The following is a 16,525-nucleotide window of genomic DNA, read 5'->3' as shown; positions in this document are numbered from 1 at the left end:
GGCTGCTTCAGCTGGGGACTTCCATAGAATCATAGGATGGTTTGGCTTGGAAGGGACCTTAAAGCCCATCCAGTTCCACCCCCTGCCATGGGCAGGGACACCTCCCACTGGATCAGGTCGCTCAAAACCCCATCCAACCTGGCCTTGAACACCTCCAGGGATGGGGCAGCCACCACTTCTCTGAGCAACCTCATCCAGGGCATCTGCACCCTCACGGGAAAACATTTCTTCCTAAGATTTCATCTAAATCTCCCCTCTTTCAGTTTAAAACCATTCCCCTCATCCTATCCCTGCACTCCATGATAAAGAGCTCCTCCCCAGCTTTCCTGGAGGCCCCTTTAAGTCCTGGGGGTCTGCTCTAAGGTCTCTGCAGAGCCTTTTCTTCAGGCTGAACAACCCCAACTCTGTCTTTGACACATCTTTTTTCCCCCTTTCACGTTTTCTTGTTCCTAATTGACCTTTTGGGGGAACTTGGTCTGGCTTCTGACCATTGCCCAGCTTTGGCTGGATTCAGCACATGGCCAAGATTTGCTCCAGCATCATTTGTCTTCCCTGAGCAACCAGAAAGGGGTTGAACTAAAGATCCCTGGCTGAGCCATCGCTGTTTGTGCAGACGAGGCTCCCTGGGCTGCTGGAACCCAGCTCTCTGTTCCCAGCATTGCTGCTTCCCCTGAGCCACAGCAGCATCTTAAACCAAACCCGTTGCCGGCTGCGCCGAGCACCGCCACGTGCTGACATTGCTAATTAGGTCAGTGGCTCCCGGTGAATTGGAAGTGGATGCGTTCAGGAGGTGGAGGGGAGGAAGGGGGAGTTATTTGAGGCCTCTCCAACCTAGAAACCCAGAAAAGGTTTCTGGAGCTGTTGGGTGGCTCCAGTGTATGTTCTGGCTCGTGGCGTGGCTGTGACCGTTGCCGTGGCCAAGCTCGCTCAGGTGCTCAGGTCAGAAATGAATTGGGTTTGGTTTTTTTTCCTTCTTTAAACTATTTTATTTAAACTATGCTTAAAATCAGATGTCTAAGCTGACAAACTAAATCAGAGTCTTAATTTAAAATGCAGCACTCGAGCGTTACGTGCTTGTCGGTGAGGTCTGGGAGAGGATGCTGCCAAGTCCAGGCGTGCCAAGGGCAGCGGGGAGGCACCTTCCCCTGGCTCTTACACCGCTTGTTGGGCTGTGGCGAGCTGAGAAATGTGTTTGGCTGGGGTTCAAAATACAGGATGGCTGCAGGATCCCCTTCCTTCCCCAAGGGAAAGGAGACATGAGCAGCAGCCCCGAGTCCGGTCCCAACAGACATCTGGCTGTGGGTAAAGCACTGCCTGCTTATTAAAAAGGATGCTCTCCTTACCACACAGTACTGAGACTTTACATTGTGCTTTGTGTGTTACCTTTTTTTTCCTGTGCATCTGGTGTATTTAACAAGGTTTTTATTTAAATTATCTTTCTATGCGTGATTTGAAAGCTCATTGTCACTTTGAGCGAAGCCAAAATGAAAACTATGTAGTGAACAAGAAGTGTTGCTCGCCATTTTGTAATGTAATGACGTGTAAAAATCCAGGCTCTGAATAAATCAATGGCACATCAGGCATATTTACATAAAGTATATAAAGCACCGAGAATACTAAATTTGGAGCATAGGCTCTGTGCTTGCAAATCGACATATTCTAACTGGCTACAGCCATAAAGGCAAGCATTTCTTCAGTGAAATAATTAAAAACATACTTACAAAAAAAAGTTTTAAGCGTTTTAGTCATGATTAAAACTGAAAAAATCTAACATTGCTCAGATAAGGATGTGTTTTCCCTGTGCTGTAGTGGTCTTCGTGCTTGGGACTCAAGCCGAGTCTCGTCCCACCGGCTGTACCCCATCTGCGTCTGACCCGGGGCGACCCACAGCACGCTGGGATAGTCCTTGTGCTACTGAGCTAAATTAGCCAGGGTTGGACTCATTTCACTCCTCACCTTGTCATTTGTGATGGCCCAGTTAGTAAATTAAGCAGGATGAGTTTAAGGTGTTGGGGTCCGTGCTTGCTCCTGCGCTCCTATTTCAGCTGCTGTCAGGGTTGCGCGTTCCTTCCAGAAACGAGGCTCTGCAGGAAAGGGAGCATCATCCCGCCGCTTCCCTTGGGAGAGAAGGGAAGGAGACTTTTTCAGGAGCTGCCTGTGATGTGGGCGTGTGGGGACAGCGGGACTCGCTCCATCCTGGGAGTAGCAGGGCTGTGATGGAGGGGCTGGTGCCTGGGGGAGCTACGGGCTCTCCAAGCTGGCACTGCGGCATCCTTCCCTCCTGGCTCCCCATCACCGCTGCCAGGCTTAATGCTTCTGGGCTCCATCCCTGTGTTTTCCAAGGGCTAATAATACCCAGGAGGAGACGGTGTGCTGCTGGCGCAGCGCCTCTGTCCTGAGCCCACTCTGTGGGAGCAATGCTTTCCCATGGCTGCATGTTCCTGCTCGCCCAGGGCTGCTGCCGCCTCTTCCCGGTGCCTCTGTGCCTGCTGCTGACACAGCCCAGCTGCCTGCCGGCTTTCCCGGTGCCTCCCTATATCCCTGCCAGCCCCAGTTTGGCTCAGCTCTCCCCACAGCTTCACTTGGAGGTGATGCCAATACCTCCATTATTTCCACTTCTGCGGCCAACGATGTCAGCTCAGTCGCTTTCATTTATTTCTGTTCCTAAACATCAGTGTTTGCACTGTATTTTCTCATTGGGGGGGAAAAGAAGAGTCTCCTTGAAACAGTTGTTGGGTTTTGACTGTGTTTTTACCCATTTCTCCTTTTCCCCACTGGTCTTGGGGGGTGTGTGGGGAGACCCAAAGCTGCTGGGTCCAGCATGAGCTCTGCGCGGGGTTCACTCTCAAGGGAGGATGCTCTGAGCAGGGTGGCTGCAGCTCTGAAATAAGTCCCCTTTGAAGTCTGAGATGTCACTTAATCTCACCGCTGTGTTGAGGTTTGTTCCATTTTATGTGTCTGCTAATAAATATTGTAGAATGCTAAAAATAACTGTTAAACATGAAGAAAAGAAGTAAAGCTGCTTTGGGCCCTGAATTTCCAGTTTAATTCCTGTCTTGGGGGAGCTCAGACTTTCTGAAATGGATTTAGCAGTGCCTGGGCTGCATGGTTGATTGTGGCTTTTTGGTGTGGTGCTGTTGTCCTAGAGAAGAGCCGATGGCAAGGAGATGATATAGGGCACGACAGTGATGGCTAGGAGAGATGTTCCTCTTCGAGGCGTGGTGGCTGCTTTTCCAGTGCCACATCAATGGTGGAAGCTTCTTGCAGAAGAACTGGGGACATCCCAAGAGGATCTAGGGAAGAGAAAGTGGTTGGTTCAGGGGTATGGGAAAATCTCATGCTCAGTGATGCTGATGGTGGGGCTGAGCAGCAGAGCTGTGGTCCCTTGCATTGCGGTGAAGCCCTGCTGTGTGCCACGTTTGCATCGCATGGGTCGGTCTGAGAGGACAGATTACCCCAGCCCAGCCCTGGGTGCCACTCCTGTGCCCCATACGGTGCTGGTAGAAGTCCTGTAGGTAGCACAGGAGCCACTGCTCGCAAAGGACCCTCCTTCTGCTGCATCTGTGGTATTTCTGCCCAGCGCTGAGCAGGGGTTCCAGTGCCTGCACAGCCCCAGGGTGCGGCATTGAGGAACGGCCGTCCTGGCAGTCCCCTTCCTGCTGGTAGTTTGTGTTGCTGATGGTCGTGGATGTTGCAGAGGTTCATACACTGTTCTGCTGTAGTCCCCAGCTCTTGGCAAATCTGTCCTGCACACAGTCTGAATTTTGGGGCTGTCCTGTGTAAGGACAGGAGTTGGACTCTGGTCCTTGTGGGTCCCTTCCAACTCAGGATAGTCTATGATTCTATGATCTTTGCGGCAGGATTGTAGCAGCAAGCATTGATTCAGCGAAGATGCCAGCGGCAGAGGAGGTGCTGGAGGTGTTCAGCCTGGGCTGGGATGCCGGGCAGGGATGAATGGGGAACCGTAGGGGGACATTGCCAGCCCTGGGTGCGATCAGGACAACCTCCCTGGCCTCTGCCGTGGATGCAAGTGCCTCGGCATGGCTCGAGCGCTGGTTTGGTGAGCGGGCGGCTGCATGCGGTACAGCTCGTCCCGCCACCCGCGCGGCTCCCGGCCCACACGCTGAGTCAGCGTCTGCGTGGGGGGTTCCAATGAGTAAGGGTGGCTTGGAGGGGCCACTCAGGCACACGTCTGTCCTATGGGGGGGTGCTCCCAGCGGGCACCCAGCTCCTCTGACCCCTCTTCAGAAGCTGCTGCAGTATCCGCTGTGCACACAGGGGCAGGCGCTCACTGGATAAAGCAGCGAGGACAGCCACCTCTCTGGTCTTCTTTTGGTTCTAGTACATTGAAGCCATCAGCAACAAGCAAGGCGAGCTGGAAAACTATGTGTCCGATGGCTATAAGACTGCTCTCACGGAAGAGAGGAGACGGTTCTGCTTCCTGGTAGAGAAACAATGCGCGGTAGCGAAGAGCGCGATCACCTACCATGCCAAGGTGAGTCTGCCCCTGGGCTCCCACGGCTCCTGGGCTGCAGGTCTCCAGCTGCCTCAGCGCTGGATGGATGCTCTCGTCGTGAGCTGCTGCTTGTAGAGCAGGCTGATCCCTTGAAAGCCACAGATGGTGCACTTGCCGGGCAGAGGGTGGGGAATATACCAGTGGGTGTCCCAGGGATGAGGTGCCCTGGGAGTGACACGTGTTCCCGGGATGGGAGAGGCAGGGAGGCTTCCAGGGCTGTGCTGTCCTCCCGGTACACCCTGAGCTGCCTTTGCTGTGACGAGGCAGGCATGGATGCTGCTCTGCATTTCAAAGCAGCTTTTGGCTGCACAAAGTAGACAAGACTGTCCGTGACTGGAGTGCCAGCGTGGCAGTAGTGAGGGTAGAGCTTGGCTGCTTATCCTGTCCTCCATCACGCGACTTCACCTGCATGGGAGAGCTCCTGGTAGGTGGATGGGGCACAGTTCACCTCTCCCGCTTGTCATAGTCATGAAAGTCTGAGCGCTTTGCCTTGGCAGAGTCTCATCCAGTTCTTTGTGCATCAGCTTGTGATTTGCAAAAGCAGCAGAAATGCAAAGCAATGATATTCCTGCTTGGAGTCAGAGCAGCGCTGCCCGCCTGACAGGGCAGGGAGAAGTCTCCCTCTGACCCTCTAGTGTGCCCTGGCCTTAATAAAGGTGGGGATTAAACCAGAGTTTAAACTGGTGCTCCAAACCCTCTCGTGTCCATTGCCAGGCAGCACACGCTTCCTTGGCCAGCGGCTGGAATTGCTGCCTGTTGGCCAGGGGAGCAGTGGCTTCCTGCACTACTCCAGAGCAGAATCTATCCAGACGGGGGCTCGGCAAGCTGGCGCTGTTCCCACAGCCTCGTGTTCCCACTCTGGTTGTTCCCCACCGCCACCCCTCATTGCTCAGAGCACCCATCTGTCACTGCCACACTTGGCACTGAGGAGCAGGAGAGGGAGTCTGGATTAGTCAGTGCTGTCCTCGCGCTGTGCTGCCGGCTGGATCGATCCTCGGCATATGTGAACTCCTCCTGTAGTGCAGGAGGGAAAAATTCCATCCCCCAAAGGATGAGGGGGTCGGCAGGCATGATGTGCCCGCGCTTGCAGCATGACCGTGAGCACGGTGAACCCAAACGCTTCTCACAGCAGCGCATGGAGGGTGGGTTTGCAAGAGGGGCTCTGCAGGTGGTTCATCCAGAGCAAGGTGGGTGTATGTGCGATGTGGGTGCCCAGCCCAGCAGCCAGCGTGGGCCTTGCTGGCTAAAAACACCATCCTGCTGCTGCCTACGGCTCCCGGGGGATGCTGGCAGCAGCCGTAGCTTGGGTGGCGGGGCTGTGCCTTGCCTGGAGCCCCGATGCGGGGGAGAGTTACTGGGGCTTTGAAATTGGTTTTAGCGCTGGTTTGATAGGCAGCGACCGAGCTGTCTCCAGGTGAGGTTGGTTGTGAAGCTGTGTGGAGGTGTAGGTCACCCTCTGCTGCAAGGCGAGGTGGTTGACACGCTTGCCGCTCCCCTGCACCGTGTGTTGCCCAGGGAGGTGTTTGGGCTGGAGGTCTGCCTGGTGCTTGGCTGAGAAGGAGCCTCAGGATGGACTGGGAACATGTGCCTTGTAGATACTCACAGTGGGGTGCTTGCTGACGTGCCATGAGTGCATTAGCTGAATAAGGGCAAGCGTAGGGTATTGTTTGGCTTTTTTGCCCCTTGCCTTGGAGCACAGCAGTGAGTGGGTGGCTGCAGGTCCTGCCCCAGGCGAGGAACAAGGGGGTTTATCTGCACCGTGGTCAAGCCAGAGGCTATCGGGGCTGAGTGACCCTGAACAACAAGAAGCTCATCCCCCCAGAACCTGGATAACAGCACAGAGCAGGGGCTGTGTACTGCCAACCCTTTGGTCAGGTTTTGTTTCTCCACTCTGTCGAGCGGTGCTGTTCCTGAGGAGCCCAGCGCCTTGCCTGGCTTCCTACAGCCCCTCTGCCCGTGGAGCTGCCCCATGCACGATATCTCAGAATAAGCTGGGGAGATGAATTGCCCTTTCCTTCCCTCCTTTCCATTTTTCATTCTACCTTCCTGGCCCAGCTGCTGTCAGAGCCTGGAAACAGTAAGTCTCTGTGTTTTATCTCCTCCGAGCCATGCGCAGAGGAGCCGATCGATCTTGTGGGCAGGATCAGTCCAGCTCCAGATCCACACAGTGCTGTCTCGGAGGGGTGCGGAGCTGGGTGGGTTTTTGCTGCACCCTTGTGTTCTCATGCCTTGTTTTAATCTGTTGCAGGGGAAGGAGATGCTGACGCAGAAGCTGCCGCTGTGGCAGCAGTCCTGCTCGGATCCCAACAAGATCCCGGATCGCGCTATTCAGCTGATGCAGCAGATGGCTGCCAGCAGCAATGGCACCATTATGCCCAGCCCTTTGTCTACATCCAAATCCAACCTCATCATCTCTGACCCAATCCCTGGTGCCAAACCTCTCCCTGTCCCCCCGGAGCTGGCACCTTTTGTAGGAGTAAGTATCTCCGTGGTGGATGTTGTCCTGCCCTTCTGAGCAAAGCTGGAGGGACGAGCCCGGGCTGGTGTCACCGTTGTCCTCAGCAAGTTGCCTTTTGATGGACTGTCCTTGATGGGCCGGGATGGGCAGCTCGCCGCCCTGGGATGCAGGAAGGGGTATGGAATAGCTGAGGTGGGGATGGGCAGCCTGTGCCATCCCATTCCTCCCGGGTTGCTGAGCTCTGGAGGGGCAGGAGCTCTGAGGGGACAGTTCAGGGAACCCATGAGCTGGACTTGCCTGGCCAGGCTGGTCCCAGTCCTGCTGATCCGAGAACTGTGGTGCTAAAGCGAGGTACCACAATAACAGCCAGAGAAGGTGCTGGGAGTGCCCCATGGGATGAAGGACCCTTCAGAAAAGGGTCTCCACCCTCATGTAGGGGCACAAGCGGTAGAGCTCTGGAGGGATTTGGGTGCAAGGCAGCTTGGAGCAGTTAAATACCATAGAGGTAACCTCACTGCTCCCCTGAGAGCTGCTTGTTTCAGCTGTGGAACTAAACCTAACAGGCTGAAGCTCTTGGTTTGCCGTGAGCTGCATCCCACTATGGGACCTGTGGTGAGGTGCCCTAATGAAGACGTTCCCCGTCTTCCCCCCCTCCTCTCCTCTCTCGTAGCGCATGTCGGCGCAGGAGGCCATGCCTGTGATGAACGGAGTCTCAGGCCCAGACAGTGACGGGTACAACCACTGGTCTGAGATGAAGCCAGCACAGCCCAAATCTTTATCTCCTCCCCAGCCTCAGAAGCAGCTGAGTGACTCTTACTCCAATACACTCCCAGTTCGCAAAAACGTGCCACCGAAAAACAGTTATGCATCAGGTGAGGCTCTGTCCTGGGCTCCAGGGGCTCCTGGGGTGCCGTGGGGCTGGCTGTGCCGGGCAGTGCTCGTGGGGAGCAGTTGGCAGGGGGTGGGCACAGCAGCGGTGAGCAGGGTCCTCGGGGATGGTGGTGGTGGTGGTGGTGAGGCAGTGACTGGCAGCATCCCGCTGGCATCAATTGCTGCTCGTGCCTCTGCACCTGAGGAAAGGAAACAAGTGGAACCGCGCTCTGCGGTTTTCAGCTGGGTGAGGTTTCGACCCACAGACAGGAATCTCATGAGGACTCTCATGCGAAGAAGCTACTCCCTTCGTCGTGGCTGTTGGGCAGCGCTGAGAGCAGTGGCCTGATCCTGCCTCGGGTCCTGCTCTCGGACCTTAACGAGCAGGACCCGAGGCAGGATCAGGATACTGCTCATTAAGGGAGAAGGTTCAAATTGAACACTCAAGGTTTTATTGGCACCTGGAATAAAACAAGCAAAGCTAGGGACCTGCATCTGCCTGGACCTGGGTTTGGATGCAAGGTGAAGGACTTGAGGCGCTCACTGGTCTTTGTCTTCTGCCAGCTGAAAACAAGACGCTGCCACGCTCCAGCTCCATGGCTGCAGGGCTCGAGAGGAACGGCAGGACAAGGGTGCAGGCTATTTTCTCTCATGCTGCTGGAGATAACAGCACCCTCCTGAGCTTCAAGGAGGGTGACCTCATCACGCTGCTGGTGCCGGAGGCCAGGGACGGCTGGCATTATGGAGAGAGCGAGAAGACAAAAATGTGAGTGTCGTAGTCTTCCCCGCAAACCAGTGCACCTGGAGTGCAGCCTCTTCGTGATCCTCCACAAATAAATGTGGGTTTCGCTTCATTCCCTGCCTTTGCCTTTCAGGAGGGGCTGGTTTCCTTTCTCCTACACACGGGTCCTCGACAATGATGGCAGTGAGCGGGTCCATGCGAGGTAGGAGCATCGTGCACTCACCTGCCCCTGCATGCTGTGCCAGGTCTGCAGGGTGAATCTCTCCCAGCTCAAGCTCTAGGCTTGGGATGGGAATGCTCCACTCCCCCTGGACACTGCGTTGTTAGGAATAACTCCCAAGACAGGCGGGTGGTAGCCTGGGCAAGTTTTGGCCATGGGGTCCCCTGCTGCGGGTGGACGGGCAGCGTGGGGGGGTCTCAGCCTGCCGTGGGCTGGTGCTGATACCTCTGCTTTGCGTCCCCTGCCCAGCCTGCAGCAAGGGAAGAGCAGCAGCACCGGCAACCTGCTAGACAAAGACGACATCTCCATCCCACCGCCCGACTACGGCATGGGTTCCCAAGCCTTCCCAGCGCAAGGAGTCAACACCTTCAAGCAGAGGCCGTACAGCGTGGCCGTGCCTGCCTTCTCCCAGGTGAGCCCACAGGGGCTTCTCCTACTTAGGGGGTGACTTTTTGTAAAGGGGAGATGCTTGAGCAAAGCGCTGGGCGTTATTCCTTGCTGGGGACAGGTGCATGGTGACCCAGGTACCTGCAGCATCGCTGTCCGTCCAGTGGTTTTAAAGCAGAGGGATTAAATGCATTAGAGCGTGTTCTCGGTCCTGACGTGGTGCAGACCACGTGGAAGGGAAGGAGGGCTGCTCTCCAACCTGTGTTCGTTGTTTGTAGGACTACCTAATGCCCTATGGGTGTGCAATTAAAGACTATTCCAGTGGCCTCTGCCAACCACCCTCCGCTCACTACAAGCCTTATACTAGGTCGACAGCTGTAAGTCCGAACGCACGCAAGGTTTCCTTTGGGATTTACGGGTAGTTGGCCAGTTTTGCCTGGTGATCTGTGTGCCTTGCCTGGCGCCCCGTCTCCTGCTGAGCATCTCTCCTGGGGAGAAGGGACTTGGGGGATACAGGGAGGCAGAGGAGACAAGCACACAGGGAGGGCTGGCCGGTTTGGCTCACCTGGGCAGAACAGGCAAGGCACAGGGAAACAAATGGCACAAAACGGCACCGTAAACCCCCAAAGGACAACACTTGCCAACTCCATGGGAGCCTCCCACCAGAAACCAGCTGTTCACAGGCAGCTGGAAGTGTTTTCTCTGGCTCATGCCAATTCTAGCCGGTGACGGTCCTGTGGGAATGCTGGGGTGAGCACGCAGCGCTGGGGTTGAGCTCAGTTTCTGAAATAATTATTTAGAGAGGATGCACGTGTGGAAGACATCATCTTAACGCAGGAGCTGCTGGCATGGTGGGGCTTCCTCACCAAATGAACGTGGTAGGGTGAGCCACACTGGCTTTCCTGGAGCACTTGGCATGTGCTGGTGGATGGGGAGAGGATGAGGAAGGGGAGATGCAACCATGCAGCACCCAACCCTTTGGCAGGGTGCTCCAGAGAGGCAGTCCCTCCATCCAGGGTCTGGCCCTCTCGGTAGGGGATGGAAACAAGTGCAGCCCTGCTTCTTGTCATTTGCTGGGTTTTCCCAGCAGGGTTTGCTGCTGGATTTGGAGTTCTGTGATTGGGAGCGTTCCTGGGATTGTGGGAATGTGGGTCTTTGAACCCCTGGTGCATGGTTGGCTCAGAGACCAGTGACTCCCACTCCTTTCTCGACTGGTGGAAAGCAGAGCTGCTCCATGGCCATATCCCAGGGCAGGTCCTTGCCCAGGGAGCAATGTCCTTGAGAGGCATCCTCCAAGCCTGTCTGCTCCTCAGACCGGTGCAGTCCTTCCCTGCTGCAAACACCATTCAGGATCGGCTGAAGGAGAAAATGATCCAAAGTCCTGTGGGTTTCTGGTGGGAGTTAATACAGACAAACACCTCTTTCCACAGAACATTTCACTGGTGTCTCCGGCTTGTTTGATCTCTTTTCAAGTGTCTTGCATCTCAAAACTAGCTAGAGCTCTACCGTGGTGGGGCTGGGAAGAGCAGACCAGGGCTCTCCTGGCTGTTGCTTTCCCTTATCTTGCCAGATAAAGTCCTGCTCTGAAGAGAGCGGTGCAACTTTACTCTTCTGGTGTCTAAATCCCATTTAAATCATCTCCATATCTCCTTCCTCTCCAAATGCATTGGCTCCCAGGCCTGGGTCCTGATGCACTTTGATCTGTTCATGTGACCCTCCAGTGCACCTGAATGGGCACAGCCCGTGGCTCCCACCCCTCACTGTGCTTCCTCCCTTCTTTTCCACAGGGTCTCGATGACTACGGGACAAGGTCTGTCAGCAGGTAAGACTTCACCTTCCTGTTGCATTACCTGAAAGTGAACTGTTGGTGTTGGCTCAGGGTGAAGCTGTGGTGCTGTGTCCCTGTGAAGGGCCCTCTGTGGGCTTTCCAGGAGAAAAGCGGTGGCTGGGATGGGGCTGTGTGGTGGAGGACATGGTGCAGGTCTTGTCTGCGAGCATGAAGGGACCAAAGGTCCCAGGGTGAGCCCCTGCCATCCCTGACCTCGCACTTCTCCGGTGAGGCTTCTGTCTCCCCAGGCTCCTCTGCAGGGTTTGTGCCTGGATAGTGGGACCATGGAGACAGCACAGTGTCTTTCCGCGGCAGCTCCTCCATTGTCATTCCATCTGCCTTGGAGCTGCCCCATCTTGCTCTTGGGGGGCAAAAGCAAAGTGCTGACAGGCAGGGGCTGAGCTCACCACTCTGCCTTACAGTGGGGATGCTGCTGCCGGTCCCTCCGGTGCTGTGCCGGGGAGCTGAGCTCCCGTGCATGGCACTGCCTCGGGATGCCAGGTTGCTGAGCTGCTGGGCATGATGCTGCCTCGCCAGTGCTGTGCCAGCCAGCTGAGCTCCTGTGCGCGGTGCCGCCTCGTGGTGCCGTGCTGGCAAGCCGGGCTATGGTGCTACCGTGTAGTGCCATGCTGGGAAGCTGGGCTCCTGGGCGAGCGCGTGCTGGTGGTCCTGGCCACTCTGGCAGTCTCCTGTGCTTTGTTCCGCAGCGGCAGTGGCAGTTTGGTATCAACGGTGTGAGGACACCTTGGCTAGCAGCGGCCCCTTGCTGTTTGGAAGAGCTCTCTGCTTCTTTCCTCCCTTTTTTTTTTTTCTTTCCTCTCCGTTTCTCTTTTTCGACTTCTTTTGGATTCTAAACTCTTGTGATCTTCAAGGAAACCATGGTGCTTCTCCACCCCTCCCTGGTGTTCACAGTGCCCTTGTTTCTGAAGCCTTTTCAGAGCAGAAACTGCCGATCGGTCTGTGCTCGCTTTGAAGCAGCCTGGATGCAGTTTACACTTTAGTGGGACCCAGTTTTTGTACTCCTGTGTGAATGTTAGCGATGCACTATCCCCCCTCCGGGGCTGCCCACCAGCCGCCTCGCACGAGCCTGGACTAAACCTCCCAGACTGGAACAAATATGCATGGCCTCTGGTGTCCGTACTGTTACCGAGCATCCGGGATGCCCGTGCCCGGGATGCTGTCGAGGCAGCAACCCCCCTCGGCTTGATCCACTTCCATCCAACCACCCACTGTGGTGGCTTTGGGAAAAGTGGATAACGCAGAGCTCTCACGCTGGGGGAAAGGGCTGCTTCTTGGCTGGGGTCCTGCCAGCCGTGGGGCAAAGCTGGCAGCCCCTCAGAAGGGTGATTCCTGGTTGTTTTATAAATATATATATATATTTTTTTTGTAGCAAGGTATTGTTACCTCACGTTAGGGCTGGGGGCTGCTGCGATGCTGTCCAAGGACATGTTCACATCCCTAAACTGGGCTTGAGCGAGGCAGCTCCCCCACTGCACTGGGGGCTTGGCCGCGGGGTCTCCCCGCACTCGGGGTCCCGCTCCTGCAGCAGAGCCCGGCCAAAGCCCTTCCAGTGCCCGTGGCTGTCTCCACCGCAGAGCTGTACACGCTTTCTTTTTTTCTGATGTGATTTTTAGAACCTCTCACATTGCCTGTTTACTGGGACATTGCTGGCAATACACACACAGACACACACGGACAAGTTTTTGTTTTATATTCTTGCCTACGGGCATATTGTAACAAGACCCTCCTGCATCGATGTCCTGATTTTGCTAAAGATTTTTAACCCAGGATATTTCATGCTGAATGACTGAAATGTAGAGGGGAGGGGTTAAAACCCCAGCCTAGCAAAGCCTGTACGGAGATTGTGAAGTGCTGGAAAACCTTTTTTTTTTTAAAAAGCCAGAGAGAAATGTGCCCTGTACTGAGTTATTGTTTGAATAAAAGTTTTATTTATTGCATTGAGCTGGGCCTCGGTGTCTTTTTCGGCTGCCATGCCTGTGCTGCCCATCACCGCCTGCATCGCCCATTGCACATTGCCTTTTTTTCCCCCCTTCCTTCTCCATCCCTTTGGCATTAGGTGGCCGTGGGAAGCGCTCCGGGTGCCGTCTGCCTGCGCTCAGCCCCTGGCAGGCTTTAAACAGCTTTGCTGAGCGGGAGCAGCTAAAACTGTTTAAGGACCAGGTCGCTCCTTCCCGCGTTATGTGGAAGGGATGGTGCTGCTGCTTTTGCTGCATGATGAGGCTGTGGCTGCACTTTCCTGGCCCGTGGTGGGAAAGCAGTGGTGGCTGGAATAGGGGAAGGAAACCCCCCCTCTCCCTTCCGGATCCCCCACCATGCCTGCCTCTCTTCGCAGGTGGCTCCCAGCGCCTGTGTTGGCCATGCCCTTCCTTCCCCTCCTTGCAGGGAGCCGTCGGGCAGCACCAGCAACTCAATAAACAAGACTTTTCCTCCTTTTTTCTTCTCTTTCCTCCTGCTTCCTTTGCCCAGAGGCCCTGCGTGCAGTGCAGCTGGTGGGCTTGGGTGCTTGCACCAGTGCATGCCACCGGCTCTTAGCCTGGTTCCTCTCCTTAACCAACACCTTCTGTTCCCATCAAGGGGCCGGAGCGCGTCCCGGTGTCCTCCAACCTGCCTTCTCTTTCCCTTGCAGCCCCGATGTTGAAGTGGCCAGGTTTTGAGGTGCCCCTGCCCATAGTTAGTAAGTTGATGTTCTCGGGTGACCAAACCCTGGGTGTGCTGGTGCTGGGCAGCGGGTGACGCCGTGGGGTTGCGTGGGGATGGTGCCACCGCTCTGCTTCTCCCCTGCACCCAGCCGAATGTGTCCCCTCCCTCTGTCATCGCTTATCCCCATCCCGGTGGCGGGAGAGCTCCTGGTTGAACCACGCTATATCTTGCACGGCTCCTCGCACCACCGCCACGCTGGGCAGCCCGCTGGGGCCACGCTTCCCCTGGGATGCTGAGCTGCTGCTCCTGCTGCTTCCCCTGCTCCCCGTAACCAGCCTGTTTGGTTGTAGGTCTCCGGTCTCTGCTGTCCCACCAGCGCATAGGCGCTGCATCGCTGGCCCCAGCCCTCTCCTGTGGGACAGAGCACATCCACACTAATGTCAAGTTTCTTGAGCAGCTTCTTTTGCTTGTAGACCGCCCTGGGGATGTGTCTTGGGAGCTGCCAGGTCCTGACCCCAGCCACGGCCCCAGGGCAGGCATGGAGAAGTTTCCCAAGGAGCCAAGACACCCCCCTTGCCTGCATTACAGAGCCCAGGAGAGCCCCTTCCCAGTTTCTCTTTGATCTGTGAGCTGTTTTTCCCGCAGCTGCCGGTGGGCTCCTGTCCCAGTGGCTCTTCTCTACCAGAACAAAAATAGTTAAATAACCCCTGGTGACTCATCAAAGCAACCTTTTCCTCTCCCTCCAGTCCTGAGAATCTATTTTGGCATCCTGTGGGGAAAAGTGATCTAAGAATCTGCATTAATGAGGTGGGAAATTAATTACCCTATTTTTAAGCAAAAGCCATTTTCTCTTTTGAGGAAAGCAAAAGCGCACTTGGAGAGGTGAGAGGGGCTGGGGGAGGCAGAGGGCTGGCACCCTTCCTCCTGCCATGTGGGAGGAGGCCAAGGACATTCCAAAGCTGCTGGGGTCCAGGTAGAGTTATTGGTAACCACAGTTGCTCTTCACTTGGCTTAACCCAGCGTACGTGTTTGCGTCACTAACAGTTTACCTGCAGCCCTGTCTCGGCTGGCAGGGCTGTGGCCCGTGGCGGAGACCCCGGGGGCTGAGGGGGTCTCACTGCTGCCTCCATCGCAGATCAGAGAGGGTCTGTGCAGCCTGGGGAGGGCTGGTGGGCAGAGGCTGGGCTGCAGGGATACTCTCTTGGCCCCTGTGCCTGGTGTGGGTTTGCACCTGATGGCTGAGTGGATGTGCACACACTGATGGTACCCCCATAGCTGCCTGCACCCTTTGGGAGCCACCTCCTGCCCATAGCTGGCAAGAGACGGTGGCAGTGAGACAGCACCAGGTAGGTAAAGCTCAGCTCAGCGCCGCCACTCCTTGGGGTGGCCAAGGCTGGCTTGCTGGGAGCTGGGCTGAGCTCATCCTGTGCAGCCAGCTCATCCAGGTGCTTTTCCTCTCCCTGCACTCTGCCTCTCCAACATCTGGCTTCTCTGAAGGCTTCCCAGCTGGTGTGGCATAGAGCTATAAGCTCTATTCTTGCATCCCTCAGCAGAGAGGCTGCAGGGAGCCATAGTCCCCCATGGCAGCGTAGCGCGGAGCTGGGTGATTTTGGGGTGTGCCTACACATGGGAATGGCTCAAGCTCAGCCAGGGGAGCTGAAGCAGCTTCTCCACTCTCTCAGCAGCCGCAGCTTTAGGTCTACTGGAAAGTGAGGTAGGAGAACATTCCGCATTTGGTAGCCCTTGCCAGTTCATCTCTCAAATCCAGTACTGCTTTAACTGTGGGAGAAGCGGAGGAGCTGGGAGCAGCTTGGCCCGAGGGCTCTGCTGGGCAAAGCTGCTCCAACTTAACCCCTTCCCAAATGCTGCTGAAGCCCAGCAGGTGGAGGGGATAGGGATAGCAGCTCCGGGCTCACCGACGTACCCGCTCCGTCTTAGGCTCAGCCTCTGCAGCCAGCGGAGTCGCCAGGGCTCTGCAGCAAAAGCTTTTTTGGGGTCTCGCCTGGGTGCTGCTCGCTGTGCCGGTGCCCCATCCACGCAGGCCCCGCTGCTGCCATCCCTCCTGCTGAACTCTGCCTTCCTCTTTCTCTGCAGAAACCCCTTTGCCAACGTCCAGCTGAAGCCAACAGTGACGAACGACCGCTCGGCTCCGCTCATCAGCTGATCCGGGAGCGCTGGTGCCTGCCGTGCCGCCCAGCACTTGCCGCCACCTCCTCCTCGCCGCTGCATGTCCAGCTTTCCAGGACTTCATTTTTTTTAGGCGGAGTTTATTTAATCTTTGCTGCTTTCAAAGCCAAAGGCTAAAGCTAGTGCCCTGGTTCTCTCTTCTCTAGACCCAGCTTATTCCTCTCGCTGGCAGAGGGTAAAAACCACTGCCACGCAGCCTCTCCTTTGCCCACGCAGAACTAGCGCGATGGCAGTACGTCCCGTAGCTGGGTTTGCTTCTAGGCTTTGCAGCAGCTTCTCATGGTTGGGAGAGCGGTCTCAGCTGGAAAACGGCTCTCCAGAGGCGAGCTGTGCTTTGGGTTTGCGCAGGGTGGAGGGCAATAACAGTGGAGAAGATATACCCCCTGATGCCCACTGTCAGCCCAGGAGGGATCCTTGGAACTAACAGGACAGCCAGGGTCCCCCATGCAAGCCAAGGGGGTGGTAGGAGCTGTAGGTAGCTCCAAAGCTCTGGCGAGACCACAAGCACCCACCTCATGCTCCGCTCACTCACCCTGGGCTGAGGGGTGGTGGGATGCCAGTGGTGGGGTCCCAGCACTGCAGCCCCCGCTGGAACGGGGACGGAGACAGGGCCAGCTCCATGCCCAGAGCTCCTGCAGCGCCAGATCTCTGTGTAT

At 56.1% G+C, this 16,525-nt stretch overlaps 1 protein-coding gene across 7 annotated transcripts in view; it reads left to right on the top strand.

The window, feature by feature from the left end:
• BAIAP2 (BAR/IMD domain containing adaptor protein 2) overlaps nt 1–15,917 on the top strand; it is a 48,330-nt gene extending 32,413 nt beyond the window's left edge. Inside the window, exons 7-15 of one of the 7 annotated variants that reach the window (XM_054083358.1) lie at nt 4,343–4,495; nt 6,765–6,992; nt 7,645–7,846; nt 8,409–8,610; nt 8,720–8,788; nt 9,056–9,218; nt 10,981–11,015; nt 13,669–13,716; nt 15,777–15,917. In XM_054083358.1, the coding sequence (XP_053939333.1) occupies nt 4,343–4,495; nt 6,765–6,992; nt 7,645–7,846; nt 8,409–8,610; nt 8,720–8,788; nt 9,056–9,218; nt 10,981–11,015; nt 13,669–13,696 (1,080 nt within the window). In that variant the 3' untranslated portion in view covers nt 13,697–13,716; nt 15,777–15,917. The other 6 variants (XM_054083362.1, XM_054083360.1, XM_054083356.1 and 3 more) reach the window with 6 other exon arrangements.
• The last annotated feature ends 608 nt before the right edge of the window (nt 15,918–16,525 follow it).

The sequence above is a fragment of the Cuculus canorus genome, chromosome 18 (genome assembly GCF_017976375.1).
Source record: "Cuculus canorus isolate bCucCan1 chromosome 18, bCucCan1.pri, whole genome shotgun sequence".
NCBI classification, from domain to species: domain Eukaryota; kingdom Metazoa; phylum Chordata; class Aves; order Cuculiformes; family Cuculidae; genus Cuculus; species Cuculus canorus.
This window is presented reverse-complemented; position numbering and strand designations above follow the sequence as displayed.